Source organism: Oncorhynchus keta, chromosome 18 (genome assembly GCF_023373465.1).
Source record: "Oncorhynchus keta strain PuntledgeMale-10-30-2019 chromosome 18, Oket_V2, whole genome shotgun sequence".
Taxonomy (NCBI): Eukaryota; Metazoa; Chordata; class Actinopteri; order Salmoniformes; family Salmonidae; genus Oncorhynchus; species Oncorhynchus keta.
In genome coordinates this window covers 52,730,348-52,748,217 of record NC_068438.1, presented here as the reverse complement: position 1 = coordinate 52,748,217, position 17,870 = coordinate 52,730,348, and the positions used below count along the sequence as shown (strand labels likewise).

General features: G+C 43.9%; 1 protein-coding gene and 1 long non-coding RNA gene across 11 annotated transcripts in view; one reads left to right on the top strand and one right to left on the bottom strand.

Moving 5' to 3' along the window:
* The first annotated feature begins 6,455 nt into the window (after positions 1-6,455).
* Positions 6,456-7,249, top strand: LOC127908978 (uncharacterized). 9 transcript variants are annotated; one of them, XR_008069372.1, is made up of 5 exons: positions 6,456-6,594; positions 6,661-6,706; positions 6,813-6,852; positions 6,913-7,052; positions 7,106-7,249. It is a non-coding gene; the product is annotated as an uncharacterized LOC127908978 (long non-coding RNA). The 9 variants fall into 9 exon arrangements; XR_008069373.1 differs by lacking the exon at positions 6,661-6,706 and having other exon boundaries at positions 6,773-6,852; XR_008069367.1 differs by lacking the exon at positions 6,661-6,706 and having other exon boundaries at positions 6,707-6,852.
* The window catches only part of zgc:153184 (uncharacterized protein LOC751652 homolog), a 103,009-nt gene continuing 92,064 nt past the window's right edge, over positions 6,926-17,870 (bottom strand). For both annotated transcript variants that reach the window (XM_052468832.1, XM_052468831.1), the window contains exon 6: positions 6,926-8,070. In XM_052468832.1, the coding sequence (XP_052324792.1) occupies positions 7,579-8,070 (492 nt within the window). In that variant the 3' untranslated portion in view covers positions 6,926-7,578. The remainder of the gene's footprint in view (positions 8,071-17,870) is intronic.

Sequence of the window (17,870 nt, the reverse complement as noted above, 5' to 3'; positions counted from 1 at the left end):
AATATGAATGACAGTAACCTAAACCTATCACTGTTACATTGAACTGGGTGAATGGAATATGAATGACAGTAACCTAAACCTATCACTGTTACATTGAACTGGGTGAATATGAATGACAGTAACCTAAACCTGTCACTGTTACATTGAACTGGGTGAATATGAATGACAGTAACCTAAACCTGTCACTGTTACATTGAACTGGGTGAATATGAATGACAGTAACCTAAACCTGTCACTGTTACATTGAACTGGGTGAATATGAATGACAGTAACCTAAACCTGTCACTGTTACATTGAACTGGGTGAATATGAATGACAGTAACCTAAACCTGTCACTGTTACATTGAGCTGGGTGAATATGAATGACAGTAACCTAAACCTGTCACTGTTACATTGAACTGGGTGAATATGAATGACAGTAACCTAAACCTGTCACTGTTACATTGAACTGGGTGAATATGAATGACAGTAACCTAAACCTATCACTGTTACATTGAACTGGGTGAATATGAATGACAGTAACCTAAACCTGTCACTGTTACATTGAACTGGGTGAATATGAATGACAGTAACCTAAACCTGTCACTGTTACATTGAACTGGGTGAATATGAATGACAGTAACCTAAACCTATCGCTGTTACATTGAACAGGTTACATTGAATGGAATATGAATGACAGTAACCTAAACCTGTCACTGTTACATTGAACTGGGTGAATATGAATGACAGTAACCTAAACCTGTCACTGTTACATTGAACTGGGTGAATATGAATGACAGTAACCTAAACCTGTCACTGTTACATTGAACTGGGTGAATATGAATGACAGTAACCCTAAACCTGTCACTGTTACATTGAACTGGGTGAATATGAATGACAGTAACCTAAACCTGTCACTGTTACATTGAACTGGGTGAATATGAATGACAGTAACCTAAACCTATCACTGTTACATTGAACTGGGTGAATATGAATGACAGTAACCTAAACCTATCACTGTTACATTGAACTGGGTGAATATGAATGACAGTAACCTAAACCTGTCACTGTTACATTGAACTGGGTGAATATGAATGACAGTAACCTAAACCTGTCACTGTTACATTGAACTGGGTGAATATGAATGACAGTAACCTAAACCTGTCACTGTTACATTGAACTGGGTGAATGGAATATGAATGACAGTAACCTAAACCTATCACTGTTACATTGAACTGGGTGAATATGAATGACAGTAACCTAAACCTATCGCTGTTACATTGAACTGGGTGAATATGAATGACAGTAACCTAAACCTGTCACTGTTACATTGAACTGGGTGAATATGAATGACAGTAACTTAAACCTGTCACTGTTACATTGAACTGGGTGAATGGAATATGAATGACAGTAACCTAAACCTATCACTGTTACATTGAACTGGGTGAATGGAATATGAATGACAGTAACCTAAACCCATCACTGTTACATTGAACTGGGTGAATATGAATGACAGTAACCTAAACCTATCACTGTTACATTGAACTGGGGTGAATATGAATGACAGTAACCTAAACCTATCACTGTTACATTGAACTGGGTGAATGGAATATGAACAGTAACCTAAACCTGTCACTGTTACATTGAACTGGGTGAATATGAATGACAGTAACCTAAACCTGTCACTGTTACATTGAACTGGGTGAATATGAATGACAGTAACCTAAACCTATCACTGTTACATTGAACTGGGTGAATATGAATGACAGTAACCTAAACCTGTCACTGTTACATTGAACTGGGTGAATATGAATGACAGTAACCTAAACCTATCGCTGTTACATTGAACTGGGTGAATATGAATGACAGTAACCTAAACCTATCACTGTTACATTGAACTGGGTGAATGGAATATGAATGACAGTAACCTAAACCTATCACTGTTACATTGAACTGGGTGAATATGAATGACAGTAACCTAAACCTGTCACTGTTACATTGAACTGGGTGAATATGAATGACAGTAATGACAGTAACCTAAACCTGTCACTGTTACATTGAACTGGGTGAATATGAATGACAGTAACCTAAACCTGTCACTGTTACATTGAACTGGGGTGAATATGAATGACAGTAACCTAAACCTGTCACTGTTACATTGAACTGGGTGAATATGAATGACAGTAACCTAAACCTGTCACTGTTACATTGAACTGGGTGAATATGAATGACAGTAACCTAAACCTGTCACTGTTACATTGAACTGGGTGAATATGAATGACAGTAACCTAAACCTGTCACTGTTACATTGAACTGGGTGAATATGAATGACAGTAACCTAAACCTGTCACTGTTACATTGAACTGGGTGAATATGAATGACAGTAACCTAAACCTGTCACTGTTACATTGAACTGGGTGAATATGAATGACAGTAACCTAAACCTGTCACTGTTACATTGAACTGGGTGAATATGAATGACAGTAACCTAAACCTGTCACTGTTACATTGAACTGGGTGAATATGAATGAATGACAGTAACCTAAACCTATCACTGTTACATTGAACTGGGTGAATATGAATGACAGTAACCTAAACCTGTCACTGTTACATTGAACTGGGTGAATATGAATGACAGTAACCTAAACCTGTCACTGTTACATTGAACTGGGTGAATATGAATGACAGTAACCTAAACCTATCACTGTTACATTGAACTGGTGAATATGAATGACAGTAACCTAAACCTGTCACTGTTACATTGAACTGGGTGAATATGAATGACAGTAACCTAAACCTGTCACTGTTACATTGAACTGGGTGAATATGAATGACAGTAACCTAAACCTGTCACTGTTACATTGAACTGGGTGAATATGAATGACAGTAACCTAAACCTGTCACTGTTACATTGAACTGGGTGAATATGAATGACAGTAACCTAAACCTGTCACTGTTACATTGAACTGGGTGAATATGAATGACAGTAACCTAAACCTATCACTGTTACATTGAACTGGGTGAATATGAATGACAGTAACCTAAACCTATCACTGTTACATTGAACTGGGTGAATATGAATGACAGTAACCTAAACCTGTCACTGTTACATTGAACTGGGTGAATATGAATGACAGTAACCTAAACCTGTCACTGTTACATTGAACTGGGTGAATATGAATGACAGTAACCTAAACCTGTCACTGTTACATTGAACTGGGTGAATATGAATGACAGTAACCTAAACCTATCACTGTTACATTGAACTGGGTGAATATGAATGACAGTAACCTAAACCCATCACTGTTACATTGAACTGGGTGAATATGAATGACAGTAACCTAAACCTGTCACTGTTACATTGAACTGGGTGAATATGAATGACAGTAACCTAAACATGTCACTGTTACATTGAACTGGGTGAATGGAATATGAATGACAGTAACCTAAACCTGTCACTGTTACATTGAACTGGGTGAATATGAATGACAGTAACCTAAACCCATCACTGTTCCATTGAACTGGGTGAATATGAATGACAGTAACCTAAACCTGTCACTGTTATATTGAACTGGGTGAATATGAATGACAGTAACCTAAACCTGTCACTGTTACATTGAGCTGGGTGAATATGAATGACAGTAACCTAAACCTATCACTGTTACATTGAACTGGGTGAATATGAATGACAGTAACCTAAACCTGTCACTGTTACATTGAACTGGGTGAATATGAATGACAGTAACCTAAACCTATCACTGTTACATTGAACTGGGTGAATGGAATATGAATGACAGTAACCTAAACCTATCACTGTTACATTGAACTGGGTGAATATGAATGACAGTAACCTAAACCTATCACTGTTACATTGAACTGGGTGAATGGAATATGAATGACAGTAACCTAAACCTATCACTGTTACATTGAACTGGGTGAATATGAATGACAGTAACCTAAACCTATCACTGTTACATTGAACTGGGTGAATATGAATGACAGTAACCTAAACCTATCACTGTTACATTGAACTGGGTGAATATGAATGACAGTAACCTAAACCTATCACTGTTACATTGAACTGGGTGAATATGAATGACAGTAACCTAAACCTATCACTGTTACATTGAACTGGGTGAATATGAATGACAGTAACCTAAACCTATCACTGTTACATTGAACTGGGTGAATATGAATGACAGTAACCTAAACCTATCACTGTTACATTGAACTGGGTGAATATGAATGACAGTAACCTAAACCTATCACTGTTACATTGAACTGGTGTGAATATGAATGACAGTAACCTAAACCTATCACTGTTACATTGAACTGGGTGAATATGAATGACAGTAACCTAAACCTATCACTGTTACATTGAACTGGGTGAATATGAATGACAGTAACCTAAACCTATCACTGTTACATTGAACTGGGTGAATATGAATGACAGTAACCTAAACCTATCACTGTTACATTGAACTGGGTGAATATGAATGACAGTAACCTAAACCTGTCACTGTTACATTGAACTGGGTGAATATGAATGACAGTAACCTAAACCTGTCACTGTTACATTGAACTGGGTGAATGGAATATGAATGACAGTAACCTAAACCTATCGCTGTTACATTGAACTGGGTGAATATGAATGACAGTAACCTAAACCTATCACTGTTACATTGAACTGGGTGAATATGAATGACAGTAACCTAAACCTATCACTGTTACATTGAACTGGGTGAATGGAATATGAATGACAGTAACCTAAACCTATCACTGTTACATTGAACTGGGTGAATATGAATGACAGTATCCTAAACCTATCACTGTTACATTGAACTGGGTGAATATGAATGACAGTAACCTAAACCTATCACTGTTACATTGAACTGGGTAAATGAATATGAATGACAGTAACCTAAACCTATCGCTGTTACATTGAACTGGGTGAATATGAATGACAGTAACCTAAACCTATCACTGTTACATTGAACTGGGTGAATATGAATGACAGTAACCTAAACCTGTCACTGTTACATTGAACTGGGTAACCTAAACCTGTGAATGGAATATGAATGACAGTAACCTAAACCTATCGCTGTTACATTGAACTGGGTGAATGGAATATGAATGACAGTAACCTAAACCTATCACTGTTACATTGAACTGGGTGAATGGAATATGAATGACAGTAACCTAAACCTATCGCTGTTACATTGAACTGGGTGAATATGAATGACAGTAACCTAAACCTATCACTGTTACATTGAACTGGGTGAATATGAATGACAGTAACCTAAACCTATCACTGTTACATTGAACTGGGTGAATATGAATGACAGTCATCCAATATGCTGTAATAGAAATAAGGCCATGTTCATTATTATTTTTTTTTTAATTGTCCTCCCTTAACTTAAATGGCACCAACCGCCACTGAGTCCCACAGTAGTGGCTTTAAAACCATCCTCATCACTCTTCCAACTATAATGTACCTGCCATGTTAGTTATCCAACCCTTTAAAACCACGTTAGTTATCCAACCCTTTAAAACCACGTTAGTTATCCAACCCTTTAAAACCACGTTAGTTATCCAACCCTTTAAAACCACGTTAGTTATCCAACCCTAACCCTTTAAAACCACGTTAGTTATCCAACCCTATAAAACCACGTTAGTTATCCAACCCTATAAAACCATGTTAGTTATCCAACCCTAACCCTTTAAAACCACGTTAGTTATCCAACCCTTTAAAACCACGTTAGTTATCCAACCCTAACCCTTTAAAACCACGTTAGTTATCCAACCCTTTAAAACCACGTTAGTTATCCAACCCTTTAAAACCACATTAGTTATCCAACCCTATAAAACCACGTTAGTTATCCAACCCTTTAAAACCACGTTAGTTATCCAACCCTTTAAAACCACGTTAGTTATCCAACCCTTTAAAACCACGTTAGTTATCCAACCCTTTAAAACCACGTTAGTTATCCAACCCTTTAAAACCACGTTAGTTATCCAACCCTTTAAAACCATCCTCGTCACCACTAACTCTGGAAGTACAATAACGAAACCTCAGGCTCTTCATTCTATATTTATTCACATGCTACGGACCAGAGCCATAGATTCAGCCTATACAATATAAGCCTATATATCTGTCACTCTCCTGTGTCAAATAAACACTAACATTGTAATTTTACAGTGTTGAAAAGCAACAAAAAAAACCGTCTAAACTTGAATCTACACAACGATTGATAAACAGAATCAGTACGTAAAACCTCCCAAAAAAACACCTTGAGAAATTACAAAAAAAAGGGGGGGTTACAAATATAATTTGATGACTGAGGACGAAAGAACGTTTGGAAACTAATTCTCATTTAGCTTGTCAGATGGTCTGTGTGGTTGGCTGTTAGCTCCTTATACCATTGTATTTACAGGTTTGCGTACCAAATGGCACTCTAATGAGAGGTGACCAGGGGAGGTGAGAGTTGACCAGGAGAGATGACCAGGAGAGGTGAGAGTTGACCAGGAGAGGTGACCAGGAGAGTTGAGAGAGGCGACCAGTAGAGGTGAGAGAGGTGACCAGGAGAGGTGAGAGGTGACCAGGAGAGGTGAGAGGTGACCAGGAGAGCTGACCAGGAGAGGTGAGAGGTGACCAGGAGAGGTGAGAGGTGACCAGGAGAGGTGACCAGGAGAGGTGACCAGGAGAGGTGACCAGGAGAGATGAGAGGTGACCAAGAGAGGTGAGAGGTGACCAGGAGAGATGAGAGGTGACCAGGAGAGGTGACCAGAAGAGGTGACCAGGAGAGGTGAGAGGTGACAAGGAGAGGTTAGAGGTGACCAGGAGAGGTGAGAGGTGACCAGGAGAGGTGAGAGGTGACTAGGAGAGGTGAGAGCTGACCAGGAGAGGTGAGAGGTGACCAGGAGAAATGAGAGGTGACCAGGAGAGGTGAGAGGTGACCAGGAGAGGTGAGAGGTGACCAGGAGAGGTGAGAGGTGACCAGGAGAGATGAGAGGTGACCAGGAGAGATGAGAGGTGACCAGGAGAGGTGAGAGGTGACTAGGAGAGGTGAGAGGTGACCAGGAGAGATGACCAGGAGAGGTGAGAGGTGACCAGGAGAGGTGAGAGGTGACCAGGAGAGGTGAGAGCTGACCAGGAGAGATGACCAGGAGAGGTGAGAGGTAACCAGGACAGGTGAGACACCTGGGCCAAATACTATAAAGATAATTATTACTTCAAACTGCTGCAGAAACAAGAAAGTATCACCTCCAACAGTATCTGATAGAACACAAAGCAGAGGATTGTCTATACACTGCTAACAGACACAAGTCAATGTGACAGGTGAAGCAAGGAAAGATTTAGTTCTTTAGAACCAAGATTATGCAGGATACAGAATGTCCAACGAGGGTTCTTAGAAGACAAGCTAGTTTCATAATTAATGAGCATGCATCCCAAATGACACCCCTATTCCTTATATAGTGCACTACTTTTAACCAGGTCTCTGGTCAAAAGTAGTGCACTATAAAGCAGTAGGGTGCCACGTGGGACTCACACAATGACTGATTGTAATGATTTCTTTAACAGTGATTTGTGAACATTGTTCAGAGGTTTTCATCCCTCTCCCGAGGCTGAGCTGAATCCTCCTGTTCGTCTGCTTGCTTGTTGTCTCCTTTTGTTCCATAAGAGCAACAAGACCCTTCCTCCTCCTCTATGGCCTCCAGAGAATCTGAAGCCTGGGGCTCACCTAGCGCCTGTTCCCCAGCTTCCTCCTTCCCATCCTGGGTGGCTGGGGCTGCCTCTCCTGTCTCCTCCTCCAGAACGTTGTCCTCTTTGGCCTGTTCTCTGTCCCTGTCATTGTCTCCAGTCTCTGTCAGAGTGTCTGGGTGAGACGGGGTGCTTCCCTGGGTCTCCTCGTCCCTCTCCCCGCCCTCCTCTGTCTGGTCAAACACCTGGTCCTCGGCCCCGTTCACCTGGGGGACGTCTTGGTTACCTTGGGACACAACCCCTCCCTCGGAGACTACGCCCTCCTCGACACACGACTGCCGGTGCTGCCGTGTGGGCGGACGCCTCTTGAAGGACAGCCGAACGCGACTCTACGAGAGAGAGACAGAGAGACAGAGAGAGAGAGAGGAAAAAAAACAGGAAAGACTGAGTGTTGTGCAACACACAATTGCTAATGAATAAAGTCGGGCTTTAGTAAGACTTGATTATCTTGAGCTTGGTTACAATCTGTTTTTCTATGATTTTGGCCTTCTGTACTTTAACACAACATCTTAGAAAGACAACCATTAGTCATGATATCGTATTCTATTAGGAACAAACTTAACACATTATGCATTTTAATGTGTTTAATTATGGATTCTGTTGCTAATTAGTTGTAATAATCTAACGAGACAAATAGAATAGTAGTAGTAGGGCACTAGATAAGAGTGACAGACCCTAGAGTAGTAGGGCACTAGAGGAGTAGGGCACTAGATAAGAGGGACAGACCCTAGAGGAGTAGGGCACTAGATAAGAGGGACAGACCCTAGAGGAGTAGGGCACTAGAGGAGTAGGGCACTAGATAAGAGTGACAGACCCTAGAGGCACTACATAAGGGCAGACTAGAGGAGTAGGGCACTAGATAAGAGGGACAGACCCTAGAGGAGTAGGGCACTAGATAAGAGTGACAGACCCTAGAGGAGTAGGGCACTAGAGGAGGGTAGGGAACTAGAGTAGTAGGGCACTAGGGCACTAGTAGGGCACTAGAGGAGTAGGGCACTAGATAAGAGGGACAGGCCCTGGAGGAGTAGGGTAGGGCACTAGATAAGAGGGACAGACCCTAGAGTAGTAGGGCACTAGATAAGAGTGACACACCCTAGAGGAGTAGGGCACTAGAGGAGTAGGGCACTAGATAGGGCACAGAGGAGTAGGGCACTAGATAAGAGGGACAGGCCCTGGAGGAGTAGGGCACATAGTGACAGGAATAGGGCACTAGATAAGAGGGACAGGCACTAGAGGAGTAGGGCACTAGAGGAGTAGGGCACTAGATAAGAGGGACAGACCCTAGAGTAGTAGGGCACTAGAGGAGTAGGCACTAGAGGCACTAGAGATAGTAGGGCACTAGATAAGAGGGACAGACCCTAGAGGAGTAGGGCACTAGATAAGAGGAAAGACAGTAGGGCACTAGAGGAGTAGGGCACTAGATAAGAGGGACAGACCCTAGAGGAGTAGGGCACTAGAGGAGTAGGGCACTAGATAAGAGTGACAGACCCTAGAGGAGTAGGGCACTAGATAAGAGGACAGACCCTAGAGGAGTAGGGCACTAGATAAGAGGGACAGACCCTAGAGGAGTAGGGCACTAGATAAGAGGGACAGACCCTAGAGGAGTAGGGCACTAGAGGAGTAGGGCACTAGAGGAGTAGGGCACTAGAGGAGTAGGGCACTAGATAAGAGGGACAGGCCCTGGAGGAGTAGGGCACTAGATAAGAGTGACAGACCCTAGAGTAGTAGGGCACTAGATAAGAGTGACAACCCTAGAGGAGACAGCACTAGAGGAGTAGGGCACTAGATAAGAGTGACATACCCTAGAGTAGTAGGGCACTAGAGGAATAGGGCATTAGATAAGAGGGACAGACCCTAGAGTAGTAGGGCACTAGAGGCAGTAGGGCACTAGATAAGAGGGACAGCCCCTAGAGGAGTAGGGCACTAGATAAGAGGGACAGGCCCTAGAGCAGTAGGGCACTAGAGGAGTAGGGCACTAGATAAGAGTGACAGGCCCTAAAGGAGTAGGGCACTAGATAATAGTGGCAGACCCTAGAGGAGTAGGGCACTAGATAAGAGGGACAGACCCTAGAGGAGTAGGGCACTAGATAAGAGTGACAGACCCTAGAGGAGTAGGGCACTAGAGGAGTAGGGCACTAGATAAGAGGGACAGACCCTAGAGGAGTAGGGCACTAGATAAGAGTGACAGACCCTAGAGGAGTAGGGAACTAGAGGAGTAGGGCACTAGAGGAGTAGGGCACTAGAGGAGTAGGGCACTAGATAAGAGGGACAGGCCCTGGAGGAGTAGGGCACTACATAAGAGTGACAGACCCTAGAGTAGTAGGGCACTAGATAAGAGTGACACACCCTAGAGGAGTAGGGCACTAGAGGAGTAGGGCACTAGATAAGAGGGACAGACCCTAGAGTAGTAGGGCACTAGAGGAGTAGGGCACTAGAGGAATAGGGCATTAGATAAGAGGGACAGGCACTAGTGTAGTAGGGCACTTTGGATTTTAGGGCACTAGATAAGAGTGACAGACCCTAGAGGAGTAGGGCACTAGATAAGAGGACAGACCCTAGAGTAGTAGGGCATATTGGAGTAGGGCACTAGATAAGAGGGACAGACCCTAGAGTAGTAGGGCACTAGAGGAGTAGGGCACTAGATAAGAGTGACAGACCCTAGAGGAGTAGGGCACTAGATAAGAGGGACAGACCCTAGAGTAGTAGGGCACTAGAGGAGTAGGGCACTAGATAAGAGGACAGACCCTAGAGGAGTAGGGCACTAGAGGAGTAGGGCACTAGATAAGAGTGACAGACCCTAGACAGAGGGCACTAGAGGAGTAGGGCACAGATAAGAGGACAGACCCTAGAGGAGTAGGGCACTAGATTCCTAGGGCACTAGAGGGAGGGCACTAGAGGGCTAGGGCACTAGATAAGACCAGGCCCTGGACAGATTCCTAAGAGTGACAGACCCTAGAGTAGTAGGGCACTAGATTGACCACCCTAGACAGAGGGCACTAGAGGAGTAGGGCACAGATACAGAGGGACATACCCCTAGAGTAGTAGGGCACTAGAGGAATAGGGCATTAGATAAGAGGACCACGCTAGACAGTAGGGCACTAGAGGAGCTACAGGGCACTAGATAAGAGTGACAGACCCTAGAGGAGTAGGGCACTAGATAAGAGGACAGACCCTAGAGTAGTAGGGCACTAGAGGAGTAGGGCACTAGAGGAGTAGGGCACTAGATAAGAGGGACAGACCCTAGAGTAGTAGGGCACTAGATAAGAGTGACAGGCCCTGGAGGAGTAGGGCACTAGAGGAGTAGGGCACTAGAGGAGTAGGGCACTAGAGGAGTAGGGCACTAGATAAGAGGGACAGACCCTAGAGGAGTAGGGCACTAGATAAGAGGGACAGGCCCTGGAGGAGTAGGGCACTAGATAAGAGGGACAGCCCCTAGATGAGTAGGGCACTAGATAAGAGTGACAGCCCCTAGAGGAGTAGGGCACTAGAGGAGTAGGGCACTAGATAAGAGTGACAGCCCCTAGAGGAGTAGGGCACTAGATAAGAGTGACAGACCCTAGAGTAGTAGGGCACTAGAGGAGTAGATAAGAGTGACAGACCCTAGAGTAGTAGGGCACTAGATAAGAGTGACACACCCTAGAGGAGTAGAACACCTGATAAGAGTGACACACCCTAGAGGAGTAGGGCACTAGGTAAGAGTGACAGACCCAGAGTCCATAGGTGTCAAATAACTAGATAAGAGGTTGGCTCAGGCACTAGAAAGTAGGGCACTAGATAAGACTGAAAGATTCCAAAAAGGGTAGGGCCAATCATGGCACACCCTAGAGGAGTAGGGCAAAGATTCCAAAAAGGGACAGACCCATTTCAGGTAGGGCACTAAATAAGAGGGAAAGATTCCAAAGAGGAGCCAATCATTTCAGGTAGGGCACTAGATAAGTGGGAAAGACCCAAAAGGAGTAGGGCAATCATTTCAGGTAGGGCACAAGATAAGAGGACAGATTCCAAAAGGAGTAGGGCACTAGATTTCAGGTCATGCGATAAGATGAAAGATTCCAACAAAGGAGCCAATGTTTTTCATTTCACAGGTTTCCTCGCCAAGTTAGATTGAAAGATTGGATTTTGGATCCCCAATCATTAGCCTCAGTTGCTGTGCACTAGCTGTTGTCATCGGATTGTATTGTAAGGAGCCAATCATTTCAGGTCCGGAGGCGACAGTTGAAAACCCTTGCTAATCCTGGAGCAATAGAGGACATTTCAGGCTGCTTCCGACCGTTGACAGATTCCTGGAGCTACAGGACACTACAAGGCTGCTTCCGACCGTTGACAGATTCCTGGAGCCAGGATCATTTCAGGTGCTTCCGATAGTTGAAAGATTCCTGGAGCCAGGATCATTTCAGGGCTGCTTCCGACCAGTTGACAGATTCCTGGAGCTACAATCATTTCAGGTCTGCTTCCGATAGTTGACAGATTCCTGGAGCTACAATCATTTCAGGGCTGCTTCCGATAGTTGACAGATTCCGGGAGCCAATCATTTCAGGTGCTTCCGACCGTTGAAAGATTCCGGGAGCTACAGGATCATTTACAGGGCTGCTTCCGACCGCTTGAAAGATTCCAAAAAGGGAGCCAATCATTTCAGGGCTGCTTCCGACCACTTGAAAGATTCCAAAAAGGAGCTACAGGACATTACAGGGCTGCTTCCGATAGTTGACAGATTCCGGGAAAGGAGCCAATCATAGTCCATGTGGTGTCAAACAACATGAGGAGGGTTCCAAAAAGGAGTCTGAAAATCATTTCTAAGGAACTGATTCTTGCAGTTGAAAGATTCCAAAAAGGAGCCAATCATTTCAGGTCCGGTACGATAGTTGAAAGATTCCAAAAAGGAGCCAATCATTTCAGGTCCGGTACGATAGTTGAAAGATTCCAAAAAGGAGCCAATCATTTCAGGTCCGATACGATAGTTGAAAGATTCCAAAAAGGAGCCAATCATTTCAGGTCCGGTACGATAGTTGAAAGATTCCAAAAGGAGCCAATCATTTCAGGTCCGGTACGATAGTTGAAAGATTCCAAAAAGGAGCCAATCATTACAGGTCCGGTACGATAGTTGAAAGATTCCAAAAAGGAGCCAATCATTTCAGGTCGTACGATAGTTGAAAGATTCCAAAAAGGAGCCAATCATTTCAGGTCCGGTACGATAGTTGAAAGATTCCAAAAAGGAGCCAATCATTTCAGGTCCGGTACGATAGTTGAAAGATTCCAAAAAGGAGCCAATCATTTCAGGTCCGGTACGATAGTTGAAAGATTCCAAAAAGGAGCCAATCATTTCAGGTCCGGTACGATAGTTGAAAGATTCCAAAAAGGAGCCAATCATTTCAGGTCCGGTTCGATAGTTGAAAGATTCAGTGTGAAAGTTTGGATACATCTGCTCCTTATTCTACATTGTAGAATAATAGTGAAGACATCAACACTATGAAATAACACATATGGAATCATGTAGTAACCAAAAAAAAAAAAGTGTTAAACAAATATACATATATTTTATATTTGAGATTCTTCAAATTAGCCACCCTTTGCCTTCAACCAGCTTGATGAGGTAGAGCACCTGGAATGCATTTCAATTAACAGGTGTGCCTTGTTAAAAGTTAATTTGTGGAATTTATTTTCTTCTTAATGCGTTTGAGCCAATCAGTTGTGTTGTGACCAGATAGGGGTGGTATACAGAAGATTGTCCTGTTTGGTAAAAGAACAACTCCATATTATGGCAAGAACAGCTCAAATAAGTAAAGAGAAATGACAGCCTATCATTACTTTAAGACTTGAAGGTCAGTGCATTCCTCCTGCCTACTTTGAAGAATCTAAAATATATTTTGATTTGTTTAACACTTTTTTGGTTACTACATGACTCCATATGTGTTATTTCATAGTTTTGAGTTCTTCGCTATTATTCGACAATGTACAAAATAGTAAAAATAAAGAAAAACCCTTGAATGAGTAGGTGTGGTCAAACTTTTGACTAGTAACATTTTGGAAGCCACAATCTATCTGCAATATTAAAGCTGATCTACCCCTTACATTTTTTAAAAATAAAGAAATGATGGAGGAGAGAGAAGGAATTGAGGAGGAGAGAGAAGGAATTAGGGAGGAGAAGGAGGAGGAGGAGAGAGAAGGAACGGAGGAGGAGGAGGATGAAGGAATGGAAGAGGAGGAGGGAGGGTGATGGAATGGAGCCTCCCATGGAAGAGGAGGAGGGAGGGAGACAGAATAGAGGAGGAGGAGGAGGAGGAGGAGGAGGAGGAGGAGGGAAGGAGACAGAATGGAGAAGGAGGAGGAGGGAGGGAGACGGGATGGAGGAGTAGGAGGAGGAGGAGGAGGGAAGCAGACGGAATGGAGAAGGAGGAGGGAGGGAGAAGGGATGGAGGAAGAGGGAGGGAGATGGAATGGAGGGGGAGGACGGAGAAAGAATGGAGGAGGAGGAGGAGGAGGAGGAGGGAGGGAGACGGAATGGAGGAGGAGGAGGAGGGAGGGAGACGGAATGGAGGAGGAGGGAGGGAGATGGAATGGAGGAGGAGGGAGGGAGACGGAATGGAGGAGGAGGGAGGGAGATGGAATGGAGGAGGAGGGAGGGAGGGAGACGGAATAGAGGAGGAGGAGGAGGAGGAGGAGGAAAGGAGAAGGAGGAGGAGGGAGGGAGACGGGATGGAGGAAGAGGGAGGGAGATGGAATGGAGGAGGACGGAGAAAGAATGGAGGAGGAGGAGGAGGAGGGAGGGAGACAGAATGGAGGAGGAGGAGGAGGAGGAGGAGGGGGACGGAATGGAGGAGGAGGAGGAGGAGGGAGGGAGACGGAATGGAGGAGGAGGGAGGGAGATGGAATGGAGGAGGAGGGAGGGAGATGGAATGGAGGAGGAGGAGGAGGGAGAAGGAATGGAAGAGGAAGAGGAGGGGGGTGAAGGAACGGAGGAGAAGGAGGGAGAAGTAATGGAGGAGGAGGAAGGGGAGGAGGGAGGGAGACGGAATAGAGGAAAAGGAGGAGGAGGGAGGGAGGGAGACGGAATAGAGGAAAAGGAGGAGGAGGGAGGGAGGGAGACAGAATAGAGGAAAAGGAGGAGGGGGGAGGGAGGGAGACGGAATAGAGGAAAAGGAGGAGGAGGGAGGGAGGGAGACGGAATAGAGGAGGAGGAGGGAGAAAGAATGGAGGAGGAGGGGGGAGAAGGAATGTAAGATGAGGAGGAGGTAGGGAGACGGAATGAAGGATAAGGAGGGAGAGGGAATGGAAGAGGAGGAGGAGGAGGGAGAAGGAATGGAGGAGTAGGAGGAGGGAGGGAGACGGAATGGAGGAGGGGGAGGGAAAGGAGACTGAATGGAGGAGAAGGAGGGAGAGGGAATGGAGGAGGAGGAGGAGGAGGGAGAAGGAATGGAGGAGTAGGAGGAGGGAGGGAGACGGAATGGAGGAGGGGGAGGGAAAGGAGACTGAATGGAGGAGAAGGAGGGAGAGGGAATGGAGGAGGAGGAGAAGGAGGGAGAAGGAATGGAGGAGTAGGAGGAGGGAGGGAGACGGAATGGAGGAGGGGGAGGGAAAGGAGACTGAATGGAGGAGGGAGGGAGGAGGAGTAGGCTAAGTGGATAACACCTTCAATCCCCCTGGTCTCTGCGCTGAGCCACTGCAGGAGGCCTGATCCTGGGCTTACAGAGCATAGAAATAGAATCTATAGAAGGGGCTTAGAACGTCTAACCCTGGCAATTTGACTCGAATAAGGAGGCCCATTCTCTAGATTATATTTCTATGTTACAGAGGGCCTATTTTAGGACGGCAGGACACACAGCTAGGGACACGTGTCACCAGGGGGAGAGGGAATAAGTGGCCTGGAGTGATGTCACAGCTCACGTACAGGAGATGACGTGAGAGACCAAGACCACGAGGCTTCCACTGACTGACGTAGGACCAACCAATCAAATCAAAGTTTTATTTGTCACGTGCACTGAATACAACAGGTGTAGTAGACCTTACAGTGAAATACTTACTTACAGGCTCTAACCAACAGTGCAAAAAAGGTATTAGGTGAACAATAGGTAAGTAAAGAAATAAAACAACAGTAAAAAGACAGGCTATATACAGTAGAGAGGGTATATACAGTAGAGAGGCTATATACAGTAGAGAGGCTATATACAGTAGAGAGGCTATATACAGTAGAGAGGTTATATACAGTAGAGAGTATATATACAGTAGAGAGGCTATATACAGTAGAGAGGTTATATACAGTAGAGGTTATATACAGTAGAGAGGCTATATACAGTAGAGAGGTTATATACAGTAGAGAGGTTATATACAGTAGAGAGGCTATATACAGTAGAGAGGTTATATACAGTAGAGAGGCTATATACAGTAGAGAGGTTATATACAGTAGAGAGGTTATATACAGTAGAGAGGCTATATACAGTAGAGAGGCTATATACAGTAGAGAGGTTATATACAGTAGAGAGGCTATATACAGTAGAGAGGCTATATACAGTACATTTACATTTACATTTAAGTAATTTAGCAGACGCTCTTATCCAGAGAGGTTATATACAGTAGAGAGGCTATATACAGTAGAGAGGCTATATACATTAGAGAGGCTATATACAGTAGTGAGGCTATATACAGTAGTGAGGCTATATACAGTAGAGAGGTTATATACAGTAGAGAGGTTATATACAGTAGTGAGGCTATATACAGTAGAGAGGCTATATACAGTAGGGAGGCTATATACAGTAGAGAGGCTATATACAGTAGTGAGGCTATATACAGTAGAGAGGCTATATACAGTAGTGAGGCTATATACAGTAGAGAGGCTATATACAGTAGGGAGGCTATATACAGTAGAGAGGCTATATACAGTAGTGAGGCTATATACAGTAGAGAGGCTATATACAGTAGTGAGGCTATCTACAGTAGTGAGGTTTTATACAGTAGAGGCTATATACAGTAGAGAGGCTATATACAGTATAGAGGCTCTATACAGTAGAGAGGTTATATACAGTAGAGAGGCTCTATACAGTAGAGAGGTTATATACAATAGAGAGGCTATATACAGTAGAGAGGCTATATACAGTAGTGAGGCTATATACAGTAGAGAGGTTATATACAGTAGAGAGGCTATATACAGTAGGGAGGCTATATACAGTAGAGAGGTTATATACAGTAGGGAGGCTATATACAGTAGAGAGGTTATATACAATAGAGAGGCTATATACAGTAGGGAGGCTATATACAGTAGAGGCTATATACAGTAGAGAGGTTATATACAGTAGGGAGGCTATATACAGTAGGGAGGCTATATACAGTAGAGAGGCTCTATACAGTACAGAGGCTATATACAGTAGAGAGGCTATATACAGTAGAGAGGCTACATACAGACACCTGTTAGTCGGGCTGATTGAGGTAGTATATACAGACACCTGTTAGTCAGGCTGATTGAGGTAGTATATACAGACACCTGTTAGTCAGGCTGATTGAGGTAGTATGTACATGTAGCTATATACAGACACCTGTTAGTCAGGCTGATTGAGGTAGTATGTACATGTAGCTATATACAGACACCTGTTAGTCAGGCTGATTGAGGTAGTATGTACATGTAGCTATATACAGACACCTGTTAGTCAGGCTGATTGAGGTAGTATGTACACGTAGATATGGTTAAAGTGACTATGCATATATGATGAACAGAGAGTAGCAGCAGTATAGGTTACTATACAATATCAGTCTACTGCTGTAGGTTACTATACAATATCAGTCTACTGCTGTAGGTTACTATACAATATCAGTCTACTGCTGTAGGTTACTATACAATATCAGTCTACTGCTGTAGGTTACAATACAGCTACAATTTCAAATATCAAACCTGAACCAACATCAATGATATACTACACAGTACACCAAGCCACAAAGACCTGCTGTTGCCATGACATCGACTGATCAGGTGAGTCCAGCTGAAGGCTATGATCCCTTATTGATGTCACTTGTTAAATCCACTTCTATCAGCGTATATGAAGGGGAGGAGACGGGTTAAAGAAGGGAGAATATATTTAAACAGGGTACGGTAGTAGGTGCACCAGTTTGTGTCAAGAACTGCAACGCTGCTGGGTTTTTCACA